The 17,531-nt window shown below is 29.4% G+C and overlaps 2 protein-coding genes across 4 annotated transcripts; one reads left to right on the top strand and one right to left on the bottom strand.

Moving 5' to 3' along the window:
- Window positions 1–4,713: 4,713 nt before the first annotated feature.
- LOC105114122 (dnaJ protein homolog) lies at window positions 4,714–7,050 on the top strand. 2 transcript variants are annotated; one of them, XM_011010551.1, is made up of 6 exons: window positions 4,714–5,029; window positions 5,284–5,437; window positions 5,563–5,695; window positions 5,877–6,153; window positions 6,231–6,429; window positions 6,517–7,050. In XM_011010551.1, exons 1-6 carry the CDS (start codon window positions 4,880–4,882, stop codon window positions 6,831–6,833), a joined length of 1,230 nt encoding a protein of 409 aa, XP_011008853.1. In that variant the 5' UTR covers window positions 4,714–4,879; the 3' UTR covers window positions 6,834–7,050. The 2 variants fall into 2 exon arrangements, with proteins under 2 accessions (XP_011008853.1, XP_011008852.1); XM_011010550.1 differs by having other exon boundaries at window positions 4,716–5,029; window positions 5,284–5,449; window positions 5,557–5,695.
- Window positions 7,051–9,228: 2,178 nt separating this feature from the next.
- Window positions 9,229–11,839, bottom strand: LOC105114121 (probable receptor-like protein kinase At1g49730). Of its 2 annotated transcripts, XM_011010548.1 has the most exons (8): window positions 11,604–11,839; window positions 11,316–11,372; window positions 10,859–11,114; window positions 10,243–10,295; window positions 10,098–10,165; window positions 9,898–9,987; window positions 9,689–9,758; window positions 9,229–9,606 (listed from the first exon to the last, which is right to left on the bottom strand). In XM_011010548.1, the coding sequence occupies exons 1-8, from the start codon at window positions 11,665–11,667 to the stop codon at window positions 9,302–9,304; spliced, it is 963 nt and encodes a 320-aa protein (XP_011008850.1). In that variant the 5' UTR covers window positions 11,668–11,839; the 3' UTR covers window positions 9,229–9,301. The 2 variants fall into 2 exon arrangements, with proteins under 2 accessions (XP_011008850.1, XP_011008851.1); XM_011010549.1 differs by lacking the exon at window positions 11,316–11,372.
- Window positions 11,840–17,531: the final 5,692 nt, after the last annotated feature.

Here is a 17,531-nt window from a genome sequence, read left to right as displayed (position 1 = left end):
TTGAAAAAAAAAAAAAAAAAAAAAAAAGCCATATTAGTCTTTCTATCTAAAAATTCTTTGTTAGAGTAAAAAAAAATAAAAAAAATGTTATTTAGGACAAAAGGGTTTGTTTCGCATCCACTTATCAAACCATATTTTAATTGTGTCAAAATTGATATTCTAGTTATTTAGGGTGAAATCGCACAATATATGAATTTTCAACTCATTTGAACATAGTTTGGTTTATGTTCCAAATTCAGGTTTTAAAAGGGGTGATTTGTGTTAGTTTCGCGTTCATATATCAAATCAATTCAGAATTAAATTAGACTCTATATTTTAGTTTTTTGGCATGAATTCACTTTAAATATCAAATTTTATACCATTTGGAAGTTGTTTGGTTTAGGGTTGTTTTTTGTGTCAAAAAAGGTTTGTTACATTCACTAATTTGAAGTATGTGTAATTTTGAGTCAGTTTTTAGTCATCAGTGTCTTCTTACTTTCTTTACTGTCATTAGCTTTCATTTTAAGTTATGATATAAAAAAATACAAAAGGAGTATTACAATCAGGATTTCATGTCTTCTGATGAGGTATTATGGCAAAAGAAAAGGTGGTATCAAAAGGAAAGAAATAAATGGAGTAGTGTTCTATAAAAAGAAACCAAGAGTCTATGTCATATTCTAGATGAGATGCAATAAGAACTTGATGTATTAACGACATTAGTCAATTCCCTGCAAACTTTAAAAAAAGAGGTGCAAAAACACTATAATGATGATAGACGAAAAAGAAGGGTTGTTACTTTCATCCAAAGTTGTTGGTGATGATTGTTGGTAAGAAAAGAATTCCAAGTGCTTCAAAAAAAAGGCTAAAACTTTATCCCTTATCCTTGTTAATGATTCGAGGATAAATCATCTTGAGGAGGAAGGGAATGATACAATCCAAACAATAAAAAAAAAACAATCAGATTCAGATTCTGACGTAAAATGCATAATTGTCCAGTTTTATGGCAACAACCATAATTCTCAATTCAACCATTGGATTAGGATGAACTTTTATTTGAAGTCTTCTGACATGTTGTTCTACCTTCGGTTAAAATTTTAAGTAAATTAGAGTTTGAGAAGGCATTACAATACTGGTCAATATAAGCTATATGAATTTTATTATTTACTTCTTTTTTACTTGTGGACTTTCTATTTTATTATTTTTGTAGGATTCTTTTCCTACAAGGATATGTAGTTTCTACTTAGCTAGGATTCTTTTCCTACATGTAGTTTCTATTTAGTTAGGTTTCTTTTCCTATAAGGATATGTAGCTTGTTTAAGAATCTCTTAGTTGTAGAAGGATCTTTAATAAGCTGCAATATAGTTTTAAAGTGTGGCAAGCATTCATAAATGTTTCAGAATCCTTTTCTTACAAGAATTCCTTATTTATCCTAGCTACAACAAGAAAAGAAGATTTAATAATTAATTCTACCTTCATATCAGATTTCCTAGTCTATTTAGAACTTCTTAAGATGACAAATCTAATTCTAGCATATTTAAAATAATAATTTTTAGATTTTTATTATTTTCTTCTTAGTCTTTGGGTTATTATTATTTATTATAATCAATTGTAAATAGGCCTCATATAAGTACACCTAAGGGGGGTCCTTTAGGGTTTATTTAAGTATAAAGTTAGTATAAATAAAGACACAACTAGACATATAAGTTAGACAATTCATATTAATAAAACTTCTTATTTGCCGCACTTTGTGTGTATGTTGGTGAGATAATCTCCCTTTCATAGTTCTCTAAAGAACTGAAAAATGACTTATCAAAGAACAACTAACTTCATGATGTCATTCTTATACTTCTCATTCATGAATCAATATTCATTGAGTGGGGGTTTCTGTTTCTAATAATGTTGGTACCTAGATACAAGTTATCTTTATATCACACTCTTATCATACTTAATTTACTTAGCTTTCTTGGAATTGGTAGTTTTGTGTGACCACGTGTTCACAAGGTTAGCATCATAAAGACATGTTCGATTCTGCTAGTTTTTATCTTTGGTCATTCCAACTTGAATATATTGAGTTAAAAAAGTTCATTTAATGCAAACTTAATTTTTTTGGATTCCTAACTCAAATACATATCAACCTACTAAATTTCAACTAAAAAAGAGCTCATATGAGATATATATGATTTTTCTAAGACAACCTATAATTTCTACCACCAAACAAGTTTTGTAAAGAAACAAGTCTAACTTACGTAAATATAGATTATTTACTTTGAAAAGGACTTGTTTTATATTTTTAGGAGAATACAAATGGATTGAAGGGATATGGGGATTAGGTTTCCCAATAAAATAAACAGAAAGAGAGAAAGAAAGAAAAGATAGAGGTGGCCAAAAAGAAGAAGAAAAACCCCACTTTTTTCTCCTATATCCCCTTATTTGTTCTATTCATTAGCTTTTCAATAGACATGCAAGGCTAAGTTATTTTCTTGGTTGAAAGTACTCAAAAACCTTTAGATTTCAAAAAATATGAGATCTATTTTATCTTTTTTTTTCAGTTTATATAAAATATAAATGTTTTTCTATGTTTATTTCCTTTGATTGTTTAGTTTGATTTTTATAGCAAACTTTGAATTATTATTCTAAATCTATTTACTGCTAAGTTTGCTATCAAAACTGGAGTTGTGATATTTGAACTTATGAAACGATTAGGTTTAATCATTATGGCAGGTCTATGTTGTTAATCTTAGGAAAACATTCAATTAAATCGAGTATAGACAGTAGATAATTATGTTATCTAGATTTATCAACATATCTAATTCTTAAGGTTGCTATTGAATTGAATTACTAGTGCGAACACTATAGTTGTTTAATGGTTAAAGTTAGTTACACTACGGATAGGTTAACTAAATAACGTTAAGGAAAGATAAATATACAAAATATAAATTAACATATCATTTCAATTATTAATTTTGATTTTCTTAGGTGGATGTTTACTTGAGACCAAGGCTTTTTCCTTGATAAGTTTCGGATTTATTCAATTTAGTTTAATTGTTTTATTCTATTTACCACAACATAGCCTAGATAACCTCGAAACCCCCTCAACTTTGAATAATCTAGCATAAAGACCTGAACTAGAACTTTCTCATGTGATCAAGCTCTTACTTGCTCTATGCTATCTTATTTGTTTAAGTTAGGGTAACTATTTTGTGTGATCACAACACTTGAATCTAATACTAACTAACATAAACCTCATGATCATGTAACTCATAATTAAAATTAAGATTTGATCTTGAAAAGCCAAAAGAGGTTTGATAAGAGTGTGATACAATGTAAACTTTTCTAAGGCACCAACACTATTGGAATGAAGTCGAATGATGCCACAAAATCAGTTAATTTTTGATAAGTCGAATTTAGTTCATTCAAGAACAAAAAATATAAGAATCTCTCTCACACATTGAACTAAAAAGTTTAGAAGTATTATTGATGAAAAAAAATTTACTGAAACTCAGGCTTACAAGAGTTTAAATATTTCTAAAAAATTAACCATAATGGATCTATCCTTATGGGCTGAATTGATCCACTTGCAAAACTGATCCAAAACCTATACTTGTAAACCCTAACTCTGATCCAAACAAGTCCTGAATCCTAGCTAAAAATAGAGTATTCATCAAGCTCGAACATGTCTTAGGTTGTAGTTGATGTAAAAGAAAAAAATTCTATAAATCCAATTCATATATTGCTATGAGAAGAGAAGAAGAAAAAAATACAAGTTTGATATAAAATTTATTTATAGCCTACAATGTTGTCTAATGATCTTAACAACCAATTTGTCATTAAATACCACCATAGCCTAGATAACCTACAAGAAAAGGAATCCTTGTAAGAAAATGATTTTGAAATATTAATAAATCCTTAACACACTTGAAAATTATATTATAGTCCATTAAAAATCCTTGTAGAACTAAAAAATTTATAAAACAAGCTACAACATCCTTATAAAAAAATGATTATTGTCGAATAGAAAGTATACAAGTTAAAAATAAGTAAATAATAAAATCTATGTAACCTATTTTGACCTATATAGTAAGGCCTTCTAGAACTTCAATTCACCTAAAATTTCATCCTAACATAAAAAATATATTTGAAATCTTTTGGTAAAGTTTTAACTAGATTTAATAGTTTTGATTTAGAGTTATGCTCAATAGAGTAAAACTAAACGGTAAAAAATTTATGCTAAAATTTGAATCTCACTTTACTTGAATAATTACTTGAATAATGTATACGTGTCTTTAGAAAGATATGATAAAGAGTTAGATTTGATAGATTTTAATAATATTCATATTATATTTCTTTTCAATTAAGTAAAGTAATTATTTAAAAAAATAACTCGTGATTTATATTTATTGAGTTTGAAATCATAATAAAATTTAAAATTGTTATCTTTAAAGGTTTTTTTGGAGGATATGATAGAGATTTTTTTAAAAAATATTTTTTATTTAAAAATATGTTAAATATTTAAAAAATTATTTTAAATATTAACATATTAAAATAATTTTAAATTAAAAAAACTTAAATTTTTTTAAAAATTATAGTTTGATGATAAAAAAAAATTAATTAGAAGAAATAATCTTGAAAAGTAAAAGAGAGCGAAAAACTCTTAAAATTCTAGACCCTTCCTCTTCCAAAGACTAGAACCCAAATCACAACCGTCCATCAATGGAAACACGCACAAGCTTCTTTCCTATAAATACCCAAACCCGTTGTATTATTCAGCATCTTCTTGGCGTGTCCAGAGCCTTCTACACACAGAGATACAGGCAGCTCTGTAAAAGTAATCGCTAGGAGTTCTTGATCGTTTGTGGGTTTTCGCTATTTGGGTGTTTGATTTGGAGAGAGAAGAGAGAAGATGTTTGGGAGAGCACCAAAGAAGAGTGATAACACAAGGTACTATGAGATACTAGGGGTGTCAAAGAATGCTAGTCAAGATGATTTGAAGAAGGCTTATAGGAAAGCTGCCATCAAGAATCACCCTGATAAAGGTGGTGATCCTGAGAAGGTATCATAATCTTTTCTTTTCCTGTTATATTCAAAAACCCATGTGGTGTTTTTTTTCTCATCATTTTTTCTTGCATTTTTAGTCTCGATGGATGAATTGTTGAGAATAAATAAAATTAATCTTTATTGAGTGAAATATTTGGTGGTTTAGAGGGTTTTTTTATTTTATCAAAATAATTTGGGATTATTAGGAATGTGCTAGTCTTATTTAGATGAATTAGGAGTAATGATGGAGTGTATTGAAAATTATTGCAGTTTAAGGAGCTGGCTCAGGCGTATGAGGTTCTGAGTGATCCTGAAAAGCGCGAAATTTATGATCAGTATGGGGAAGAGGCACTGAAGGAAGGAATGGGCGGTGGCGGTGGTGGCCATAACCCTTTCGATATTTTTGAGTCTTTCTTTGGTGGGAATCCTTTCGGTGGTAAGATTAGTCTGATCTCCGTTCATATCTGTCTGTTTTGGTGTTGTTTATCGTCATCGACCTAGTGTTTGTTGGTAGAGGTTTGATCATGTCTGTCTGGTGATTAGGTGGTGGTAGCCGAGGAAGGAGGCAGCGACGGGGAGAGGATGTGGTTCATCCATTGAAAGTGTCACTGGAGGATTTGTACCTTGGCACGTCAAAGAAGCTTTCCTTAACCCGGAATGTGATTTGTTCTAAGTGCAATGGGTGAGTTTTTCAGTGTTGTGTGTTTCTATGCATTATATATGGAATGTTGTTGACATGGGATAGAAAAATGTCAAAATCGCATAATTTTGGGCTTATCTAATGAATGTTTTCAAGATACATTTTCATCGATTTATAGTTGCATGATGATCATGGAATTTTTATGATGCATGGTGATTAACAGAAAAGGATCGAAATCTGGAGAGTCGATGAAGTGTACTGGTTGCCAGGGAAGTGGGATGAAAGTCTCAATAAGGCAACTTGGCCCTTCAATGATTCAACAGATGCAGCATCCTTGCAATGAATGCAAGGGAACGGGTGAGACCATTAGTGATAAGGATCGTTGCCCACAATGCAAGGGGGAGAAGATTGTGCCGGAGAAGAAGGTTTTGGAAGTTATAGTGGAGAAGGGCATGCAGAATGGACAGAAAATTACCTTCCCTGGTGAAGCTGATGAAGCGGTGTGTGTATATCCTTGTTAATTTTGATTTGTGCTGCTGTTTTGAGTGTCACTAACTGGACTTCTGATGTTTTGCAGCCGGATACAGTCACTGGTGATATAGTCTTCGTCCTTCAGCAGAAGGAACATCCAAAATTCAAGAGAAAGGGCGATGATCTTTTTGTGGAACACGTTCTGCCTCTCACTGAGGCTCTCTGTGGCTTCCAGTTTGTATTGACACACCTAGATGGCAGGCAGCTTCTTATCAAATCAAACCCTGGTGAAGCTGTTAAACCTGGTAAATGACGTGGATGTATAAACTAATTCAAGTCAGTTTTCTGCTTGATGTCATTGTGTAACTGATACTTGCTTATGCAACATGCAGATTCATTTAAGGCAATCAACGATGAGGGTATGCCGATGTATCAAAGGCCATTCATGAAAGGGAAGTTGTATATCCACTTCACTGTGGATTTCCCTGATTCTCTGACTCCTGATCAGGTTAAAGCAATAGAGACTATTCTGCCGAGGCCATCAAGACAGTTGACAGATATGGAGCTGGACGAGTGTGAGGAGACTACACTGCACGATGTTAACATTGAAGAGGAAATGAGGAGGAAGCAGCAGGCTCGTGAGGAAGCTTATGAGGAGGATGAGGAAATGCCTCATGGCGGTCAGAGAGTCCAATGCGCCCAGCAGTGAGGGAACTGAATTGAATATTGTAGGAATGTGGAAACTGAAGGGCTTGCAGTAAATTTCTTTTAGAATGGGCATGGAGAACATTATCTATCCTTTTGAACTTGTGAAACATCTGACTGATGATTTCGAAAAATGTTTCAGGATCGGTCTTCCTTTGGGCACTGTATGATGTACTCTTGACACTGAAATATAAATGTCAAGTGTTCTGTTGTCTCATATTGACAAAATTGCATTTGCTTTCAATATGTTCTTTTCCTGCAAGTTCTTACCGCATCCACAATGCATTCAGGGCACCAGAAGTTAGAGTACTGTTTCAGAACTTGTTATCTTGAATCTGAATCAGCCCCTGCAGTATTTTTTATTTAAGGATATATTAAAATAATATTTTTTTATTTTTTAAAAATTATTTTTAAAATGCAAAATGAAAATAGTAAAAAAATTAAAATTTAAAGGAATTTTGGAATTATGATAGCAATTATAATTTAAAATGTTTTTATTTAAAAATATTTAAAAATATATTAAAATAATATTTTTTTTATTCTAAAAAAATTGTTTTTAAGATTCAAAATAATATTAAAAATTAATTTTAATAAAAAAATTCAAAAAAATATTATATACATCGGTATCCAAACGAGCTTGTATGAAACAGCAATTGCAAAGACAGCAGCACTAAGAAAAGCAATAGAGTCCCCAGGAATCTAATCGCAACGTGAGGAGAGTTGTTTTATGTCCATCCTGTAGAATCTAACTCGTACATGCAGGTTGCGTAAATTTAAATAGAGAAAACATAAATATTTTTTATTTTTATAAAACATAAAAAAATTTAGATAAAATAAAATAATATCTTTAAAAATAAATATATATAAAATAACTAAAAAATAACAGTAAGGAGACTATATAAAAGAAAAGATATTAATTAAAACATATTTTTGAAAAATATATATAGCAAAAGCACCAATTAAAAAAAAAACTTAAAAAAAAAATGAGGCATTGTTATGCCTGCTAAGTCAATCTGCTTGATTTATTTTGTAAGGGCTTTTAATATTTTTTTTTATTTTACATGTTATTGGATTCTAGTTAATATGGTAGCTATAAAATCAAAACTAAAAATTATTTTAAACTTAAAATCTATTTTTTAAATTATATTTTTTCAAAACATCTTACACACCTTAATAAATCTATTCATAATTTTAAAAAATAAATCCAATAACCTGAAATTAATTCAAAATAAAAAAATTTCCGAGCACAAATGTATTTTGTCTTTTAAAGGTAAAATGTCACATAAACTTACCTATCAAATAAAATTATTTGACACAAATACTTATTATTTTGGTTGTTAAAATCAGTACACACAATTATTTTTGTTTAATACCAAAATTCAGCGACTTCTTCTCTCAAATCAGGTACTAAAAAATAACAAAAATAAATTTTTATACCAAAATTAAATTAAAAAAATATTAAATATATATATTTATAAAGTTTGAGGAATAAATTAAATTTTTTTGTTTGAACTTTGAAACCATTATCTCTTTGTTATGTCTTCTTTACTTTGGTGTTTTATCTTTCAATTTTATTCATAATCAACAAATTTGACTCAATTATCCTTGAATTTGACCAAAAAGAATGCAATAAGACAAAAAACAAATTTGATGATTAAGTCAATTAGTTTAATGAGCCTTGCTTATTTTAATATTACGAAAAAAAAAGATGTTTCTAATTTAATAATATAAAAAATTAAGCAAACCCGATCAAATCTTTTATACATAGATTAATTTGTTAAATTTACAATGTGTAAAATTGTATATTGGGTTCAATAAAACAATATAATTTCTAATAAATTTAATGATGAATTATGATAGAAAGAAACTAAAGAAAATTATAAAAAATAATAATAATTAAAAAAATAAGGATCAAACTTAATAAAAAAATAAAAAATGAAATTATAACAAAAAAATTATCAATTTAAAAACCCATCTAAAATAAAATAAAAATATTTAAAATAATGAGGATGAAATGAGATGAAGAAAATAAAGGATAAAATTGAAAATGATTTTTAATTTGAAATAAAAGAATTTTAATTAAAATAAAAAGGATGAAATCTTAAGAAGAAAATAAATTGAATGATTGTTGTGATTTGTTCAAGAAGCATTGCGTTAATCAAAATGGAGAGAGGAGCAAAAGAAGAAGAAATTCCAATTGGCACCAAACCAGATGTAACTACGACAATACACGTGCTGCCTCTGGAGGTAGCCATCACGACGGCGGACCGAGAAACACTCTGGAAGGTCATTTTCTGCCACCGTAAACCGCCAATTGAATGCTAAATGTGGGGGGGCTTGCACGAGCTAACCACTTATTATTATTATTAAAAAAATGTGGTTCAAAGGAACAAACAGTGTACAGGAAGACAATGGTTTTGGATTTCAACAAATGAAAGAATTTCATTCAAGAGAAGTGTGGGAGTGCAGACACTAATTACATGTGTTTTCTGCCTTCTTCTGGAGATACCTAAATATCTGGGGAATAGAAAATTTGGGCTTATCCCCAGATTTTATACACAATCTTGCTACAGCTAGAAGATTTTTAAGCTCTCTAGAGTCATAATTGTTTCCTAGATCCGGGTCAATCATCTTCTGAATCGAACTGCGATAACGAGACTCTTGGATCCACTGGATTAAATCCGTGCTTCCGTTCTCTGATGATTGACCAGTTATCAGCTCCAGGATTAGGACACCAAGCTGAAAAGTTAAGTTTCCACATGGGTGATCCATGCAATCTGCGGTGTGAGACAAGAATAAGTCACAAGCAATTCTAAGAAAGCATCTGAATTCCTTGCAGGGATGATGACTGAAAACAACCTTCTGAATTCGAGGAATGAGGCACTGTTACATTAGCTCCAACAGAATTGATAAGGCCGACATCGGAGATCTGTCAAGAGAAAAGGGATGATCCTTTACTGCATAATGTCCCTCTCAAGTTTGACACAGCCAACACTACTTAAACATAAGAAAATTGAACTATTTGTGACCAGATACTAGCCATGTAAAGGAAAGAAAGATAAACATACCTTTGCGATGTAGTTTTCATCTAGCATTATGTTACTTGCACTGACGGAAACATGATATATAGGTGGGTTACTGAAGAGAAGCAAGTACTCCTGCAGAATCAAATATCCATGAGTATGAGATGCTATCGACTGGGGCGAGCCTGCGGGCACACACTACGCTAAAAGCTAAGAACATTTCAATATCATGATTCATGACTTACCAAAGCAGCTGCTACACCAATGGCTATTTGTAACCTTGTTCTCCAATTCAAGGGAGTTTTAAGAGGATCTGCCACGAGCCAATCACTAGTTAAGAACTGAAGTTTGGAACCATGCATCAGATAGAAATTCTTCCCTGAGGATTACCATTGAGATGCTCCTTCAAGCTTCCCATTTCTATGTTGTCATACACTAGCAACCTGCAAAATGTGATAAAACATAAGTGAAAAATTAGAGCAGTCTTTGCTCCATTGCGGAGTTATCCATGAAAACAGATATGCTTTAGAAGAAACATAAACGAATCAATTTGAGCTGGCAATCTCACAACATTTTGGGAAAAACATCATTTTGTTAAATTAACAGACCATGTTAGTTCTTTTCATAGCTTTAGATTCACATTTGAGCATGATAACACGGTACATTGTCCCAACATTACAATTTGAAGTTTGGATTCAATCTTCAATTTAATTCAAACAACTCTGGATCACAAGGTTATATTAGGTAAGATTAAAACCTATGTTAGGTCAGATTAAAACCTATGACTGCCCATCTCTTTACCCCCTGAACCAGGAAATAGTTTCCTGCTGAGAATACGTCCCCCCAGAATCGATCACACACGCACTGATGCACAGACACATACTCAAACTCACCATATGCACTTTTCTGAAAATCCTCACAATAAGCTTAGACTCTAAATCTTTGTGCTTTACAGAAAGTTGAAGCAGTATCCACTATAAAACAATTCAAAAGGCAGCCATCAAACCTCTTATGTCCTGTGGAAAAGCCTTTAAGTGCAAGAAGGTGGCGATGATGCAACCGCCCCAAAAGTTGAACTTCTTTTAAAAAATTGTCCTTTCCTTGATTCAAGTCTTTTACTTCCTTTACCAACGCAACCTCACCATTTTGAAATCTAGCCCTGTAGGCAGCCCCATGAGAATTGCTATATATTATACGATGAAAACCATCCGTCGCCCTCTTTATATCTTTGTATGAGAAGCGCCTCACTGACGATTCTGGACCTTAAACAGAAACAAATCGAAGAGACACAGAAAACCTTAATCAAACCAATACAAGATTTCGTGCACAATCAATTTTAATGCCATTCAATCTACTGTCACTAATCTATTCAGCAGAATCGATAGTACTGGAGAGAAACTTGACTGTCTCTTCGAGAAAGTTTCTTCAATTTCCATTTTTTTCATTCTAAGCTTAATTCCTACCACTAAAACTCCAATGCAAGGAGTGTAGAAAAGTTGAGCAATGCCCCATTAAAGATTCTGCAAAATTGAGTCGAGGGTTTCAACAGATTATCATTTCCAAGCATAAAATTCATCAAAATTCAGGAACTAATTGAATCACAAGAAAGTTTTGGTCAAACCATAATCACAGGATCACAGTCATTGCGAAAGAACTCAAAGGACATGAGAATTGTTTCCCACATACAAAGCTTACTACAAGAAAATAAGAAGGAAGAAATCAAGAAGTCAAAGAAAGGAAAGTAGGAGTACTAGAACGTGATCGGTGATGCCAAGCCAGAAGGTAAGGCCTGATCTTGCGGATTAAGCGATCCATAACAACTTATCTTGTCAGCCCTGATATCTCTACAATTATTGTACTGCTCAATTATATTAATTTTCCATTTCTTGTTCTTGAAAAATAATATACAAGGATTAATAACGGTTAAGATTCTTTGCTTTTCTTTATGATCACTACAACCTGGTTCTCTAGCCAACCAGCCTGCCTCTTAAGTGGGTTTTCAGACAAGTGTAATATATTATATATGGATAATTTAATTTGAAGATATTTGTTTATTATTTAATCTTGCAATTGTTTTTTCCTATGTGAATGGCGATATTCACTACAATAATTATTAGATGTGGATCCCATGCGTAAGATGAAAGATGCCAATCACAAAGAACGATTTCTTCCCTAACAATTAAAAAATAAATAAATAAAAGCCGCCAGTGAAATACTGTGGCTTATGAGGTAAAGAGATGTCAATTCGTACAATGTTTTTTTTTTTTGGGGTTTTTTCATTTAATCATTGGATTTAAAAAAAAAATATTTTGTGTCGAAGGAATTTGAGGTTAATGTTTTGAATTGTTTTTTTAATCAAGGTGAGGTAACCAGAAATTCAAAAAAAAAAAAAACAATGACAGGTCTTTAGTTTTTTTTTTCCATTGGTTTTTTTTTTAATAGTCTCAACTATAGTTCTTTTATTATTTTTTTTGTTTTCTATCATTAATTTTTTTTCAATTTTAATTGAATCCTTTCATAGTGTGTTGATTAAAATTTAGGATTGATTTATTTTGATATAATTTTTAAATAGTTATCTTAATCTCAAAAAATTATCCCATAAATGTCTTAGTGATGAATTTTATAAAGAATAATTTGATTTGTTTGTTTGAGAAAAAATAAAAGAGAGAAGATTAAAATTGTATCAAAAAAATTTAAGCTTTTTTTTTTAAATTATGTTAAACCTAATTAAAAGGAAAATAGCTTTAGAAAGAACAAAGTTATTAAACTTAGTGATGTCTATGACAAATCACATACTTTGGTTAAATTGGCTTAATTGAAAATCGAGTTTTATAATTTGTTTTAATTTGTTTTCTCTGTAGTTATTATATTCTCAAACAAACAACTTGATATTAGGTTGATAATTGATTTTGTTAGTATTTATTTTTATTTTTATTTTCATAAAATTAAATAAAAAATTATTGAACTCAATGGATTCTATGACATCGATCGCGAGCTTAACATGTTAACTTGGATTAATTAAAAATCAAGTTTTATATTTTTATTTGATTTGCTTTTTATGGGGTTATTGCAATCTCAAATAAGCATCTCGGCATTGATGATTTAGTGTTTGATTTTATGAGCTACTATTTTTTATTATATAATTAAATAAAAAATAATTTTTAAAAAATATTAAACCCGGTAGAATCCATAACTTAGGTTATGAGTTTGTGGGTTAAGCTACAAAACCCGAAGCAATCCAAAATGTTGTTGTGTTAATATCTTTAAAAAAATAGTTTGACTTTAAGATTTTTATTTTAAGTCATAACATGTTTTTGTTGATTGTTCGAGTTATAATGAAATCGTTAAAGTAATTTTATTCAATTAAAGTAATTTCTAAACTATTTAATTTAAAATTTGAATTAAGTAAAGAGTTAGATTAAAAGGTTTTAAAATTATTCACTAATTATTAAATTTTTTTTCTTTATGATGAAAAATATTTTAGTATTAGTGTGAACTACTTCTCTTAGAAAGACTTAAAAATTATAAATGAGTTAACAAGGTAAGAAGTAAAATAATTTTAAGTTTACGAGGTAAGAATGAAAATAATTTTAAGATTATAAGGATTAATTAATTAATTTTGTAAAAGTATAGGGACTCAGCTATTTAAATCTTTAAGAAAATAAAAGGGTGATGAAAAGACTAAGGTTGGTATCCTAGCTACGCAATCTATTACAGAGCAAAGACTTGTTAGAGGGTGAAGATAGTATTTGTCTTTGTTGGTGTCATTTTTTATTTAAATTAATTTTTTATTTGTTTTGATGTATATAAAATATTTTTAATATATATATATATATATATATATTATTTTAAAGTATTTAAAAAGAAACATTTTAAAAAGTAATGAGTTTGTTGGGTTCTCTGTAAAAAGGTTAGGGTTGCTAGAAAAAATTCATCAATCTCAGTATTGTCTGTGTCCAGATGCATCTCAAGCATTACAAGTGTTACAAATCAACACTCGTTAACTGTTTCTTACCTCATAAATTCACGTGGGTTCTCTCCTAAATCTGCTCTTATTGTTTTCAAGAATGCCTGTTTTGAAACCCTGACTCGATTCTTTCCTTGCTAAAAAATCATGGTTTCTCACAAATCCAAATCTTAAATGCTATGTTCTAGTAATGTATTGCTTTTTATTTTTGGTAGCACAGTAAAACATAAACAATGAATCAAAATTTATGAGAATTTTGTCAAGTTTTAAAAAGATTAGAAGTTTTCTTTATTCCATGTTAGAATTGTTTATATATATATATATATATATATATATATATATATATTAATTTTAATGTAAATTTTAAAATAAAAAATACAACCTTTTAATTTAAAAATACATAATTCTATTTTAATTAGTGTTAACAAACATGTAACTTTTTCATTGAAACCCTAACAATTTTTTCACCATGTAAGATTCTTATCATCTTTTATTTCATGAACGTTCATCAATTATTTATGAGAACTTAAGGCAAGTCTTTTAAAGTTTCATGTTTGTAAAGATCATTCGAGTATTATAAAGTATTAATTTCCTAGCTAACATGAAAGATGTTCTGAAGTTACGGTATTTTTAGTTTTTTTAATTTTGTTTATTATACATATAATGAATCTTTATTATAATAATATAAGGCCTATGTTACAATGGCCACTAGGGATTATGAGAACCAAAAGTCAGCCTAAAATTTTATTTCACTGTTTAGTGTTTAGCTATGCAATATCAAGCACCTAATACAATTTAATTCCTTTTAAAATGATTAGTACTTAAAAATATATTTTTATTAAGGTTTTATATTATCATTGTGCACATAAAGTATCAATAACTCCTTAACTAGAGCATGTTTTATAATAACAAATTTGATAATATAAGATAGCTTTAATTTATAGTAAGTGTTCATTTTAAATACATAAATATCTCATAATTCAAAAGATTGATTGATGTTATTAATTATTAAAAGTGAAAGGACAAAAAAAATGTTAAGCTTAGAAAAAAAATGATAATTCAATTCAAACTAAAACACCATTCAGTCACTTGGTTATATCTGGAGTTATAGATCTTGGATTTTAGTTTGATTTATATAGCTAGAAAGTTAAGACATAGGCTTCAAACGTTCAAGAGAGTTCAAGACTCAATTCTGTCATTTAGAAGTTCAATTTTAGTATAAAAAAAAAATTCTGAATCTATCCTGCAACTTAAATATTGTTCAGTGTTCAACCTATATCTCAAGTTCTAGAAGTCCAAATAAGCTCATTCGTTTTTTGTTAGAAAACTAAGACAAATGCCCAGAACTTTCATGAGATTATCTATTCAAATTCTGATGTTAGCCAACTCCTTTTCGTTTATTGTATATAATTTTATATAGTTCACCTTTCTATGGTTTAACCTCGGTCTTACCAAGTTATTTATTATTTCGACACTCCTGCATTTGGAAGAAGATCTCAACTCTTTATTCATCTTAAATTTTTGGTGTTGTTACTGAGGAAGTAGATTCTTGTATAAATTATAATATTTATTTTTTAATCCTTACATTGATATCACATATCAAGAATTCTCTTCAACTCCTTTTCGTTTATTGTATATAATTTTATATAGTTCACCTTTCTATGGTTTAACCTCGGTCTTACCAAGTTATTTATTATTTCGACACTCCTGCATTTGGAAGAAGATCTCAACTCTTTATTCATCTTAAATTTTTGGTGTTGTTACTAAGGAAGTATATTCTTGTATAAATTATAATATTTATTTTATTTTTTATTTTTACTTTTCTTTTATTTAACTTTTGTTTCTTGTATTTTGTCTCTTTTTATTTTCTTTCTTTTATTCTCTTCCTACATTTGCGTCAAAGTTTAGTCACATACATTAAGTGGTAGACTTTGTAGGGTATTTTCATCATTTTCAGAAAATATAGTCGAAGAAGATAACTAGTCGCTTCATAATAAAAATAACCATGTTACAACATTTAGAGACCATATAAATCCCACAAAAACAGATGTACTATCATGCATACTTTTCCCTCCTTTTGCATCTCACTTTAATTTTAAACCAGACATTATCCAACTTTTACCTTCTTTTCATAGCTTAGATTTAGAAAATCCATACTTGTATTTAAGGGAATTTGAGAAGGTCTGTAACACATATAATGACTTAAATTGTAGCATGAACACCATCGATTAAAGCTTTTTTCTTTTTCATTAAAAGATAAAGCTAAAATATGGCTATAAAATCTTCGATCAGGATCCATTTGCATTTGGGATGAAATGCAATAACAATTTTTAAAGAAATTTTTTTTGTCTTACAAAACAAACTCTTTCAAAAGACAAATCACCACTTTCACTCAAAAACCAAGAGAAACATTTTACCAATATTAGAATAGGTATAAAGATTTGTTTAATACATGTTCTCATCATAGTTTTAAAACATGAAGATTGGTTTCACATTTTTATGAAGGATTAACACCTAAAAATAGGCAAATGGTAGATTTGATGTGCAATGAAACTTTTAAAGATAAAGACCCTGATGAAGCAATGTAGTACTTAAACTAATTAGTTGAAAATGCTCAAATTGAGACACTACATGCACTTATGAGGCACCAAGTAAAACTCAACCTCATACATCTAGTGGAGGAATGTACAACTTTATAGAAAATCATGACTTTCAAGCCAAATTGCTTCTTTAGCTAGAAAAGTCGAGGCACTAAAATTGAAAAAGAGTGGTTAATTAAAATCTGTTCAAGACATTGTGTGTCAAATCTGTGAAACCAATGAACACTTAACCAATAACTGTCTAACTTGACCTTTGACATGACCAAAAAATTAATATATTCTTTTAAGTACAGGAGTGTCGAAGTAATAAATAACCTGGTAAGACCGGGGGCAAATCACAAAAAGATTAATTGTATAAATTATAAACAACAACAACAACAACAATAATAGTAATCAATGTGAGGATCAAACAATGATAAAAAAAGAAGAAGGACAAGTTGATGATAACTTTGAGATAGAAGATCAATGTGAGGATCAAACAATGATAAAAATAAATATCAAGGTTAAAAGATCTACTAATGGTATTTCAAACAAATATAGTATAAACTATTTTCTCTAATTAAATAAATGTTAAATAGTAAAACTAAAAAAACATAAGCTTAAAAAAAATAAAGTAAACTCATACGAATCTCTAAAAAAATAGTTTAATTTTTCAAATATGCTATTTGTAAAATCCTAGACTTGAGTTTGATTAAGAAGTTCAATCCCTAAAAATCTAATGTTGAAAGATGATAGAAATATCAATTTTAAAAACTTGTTAAAAAACAAATAACAATCAAACAATGAAGATCAATCCTAATAGAAAAAAATATGGAGGATGAAATCACAAAAACAACTCAATTTTAAAAATTAAATAAAATAAATAGTAATAAAAAAGAATAAGAACCAAATTTGACATAGAAAAAAATTAAATAAGGATAAAATTAAAAAAAATCAGTTTGATAAACTACTTCACATAAAATAAGTAGTAATAAAAATAATATAAACTAAATATGAAGAAGAAAACAATCAAAGAGCCTACCTTTAAATATGGAGGTGTCATATATGAAAATTGAATAGAAAAAAAGAGGGGGGTTCCATTAACATTAAATTGGAGGCTTATTGGTCATATA

The sequence above is a fragment of the Populus euphratica genome, unplaced genomic scaffold (assembly GCF_000495115.2).
Source record: "Populus euphratica unplaced genomic scaffold, PopEup_1.0 scaffold493.1, whole genome shotgun sequence".
NCBI classification, from domain to species: Eukaryota; Viridiplantae; Streptophyta; class Magnoliopsida; order Malpighiales; family Salicaceae; genus Populus; species Populus euphratica.
This window is presented reverse-complemented; position numbering and strand designations above follow the sequence as displayed.

Bases quoted from the DNA above. Each gene is read 5' to 3' on its own strand.
- LOC105114122 (XM_011010550.1), top strand. From the start codon at position 4,880: ATGTTTGGGAGAGCACCAAAGAAGAGTGATAACACAAGGTACTATGAG. The intron at 5,030-5,283 runs GTATCATAATCT...AAATTATTGCAG, and splicing joins AAGGTGGTGATCCTGAGAAG to TTTAAGGAGCTGGCTCAGGC. The intron at 5,450-5,556 runs GTAAGATTAGTC...TCTGGTGATTAG, and splicing joins TGGTGGGAATCCTTTCGGTG to GTGGTGGTAGCCGAGGAAGG.
- LOC105114121 (XM_011010548.1), bottom strand. From the start codon at position 11,667: ATGGATCGCTTAATCCGCAAGATCAGGCCTTACCTTCTGGCTTGGCAT. The intron at 11,373-11,603 runs GTACTCCTACTT...TCAATTTTGCAG, and splicing joins GCATCACCGATCACGTTCTA to AATCTTTAATGGGGCATTGC. The intron at 9,759-9,897 runs GTATGTTTATCT...TTCTCTTGACAG, and splicing joins ATGAAAACTACATCGCAAAG to ATCTCCGATGTCGGCCTTAT.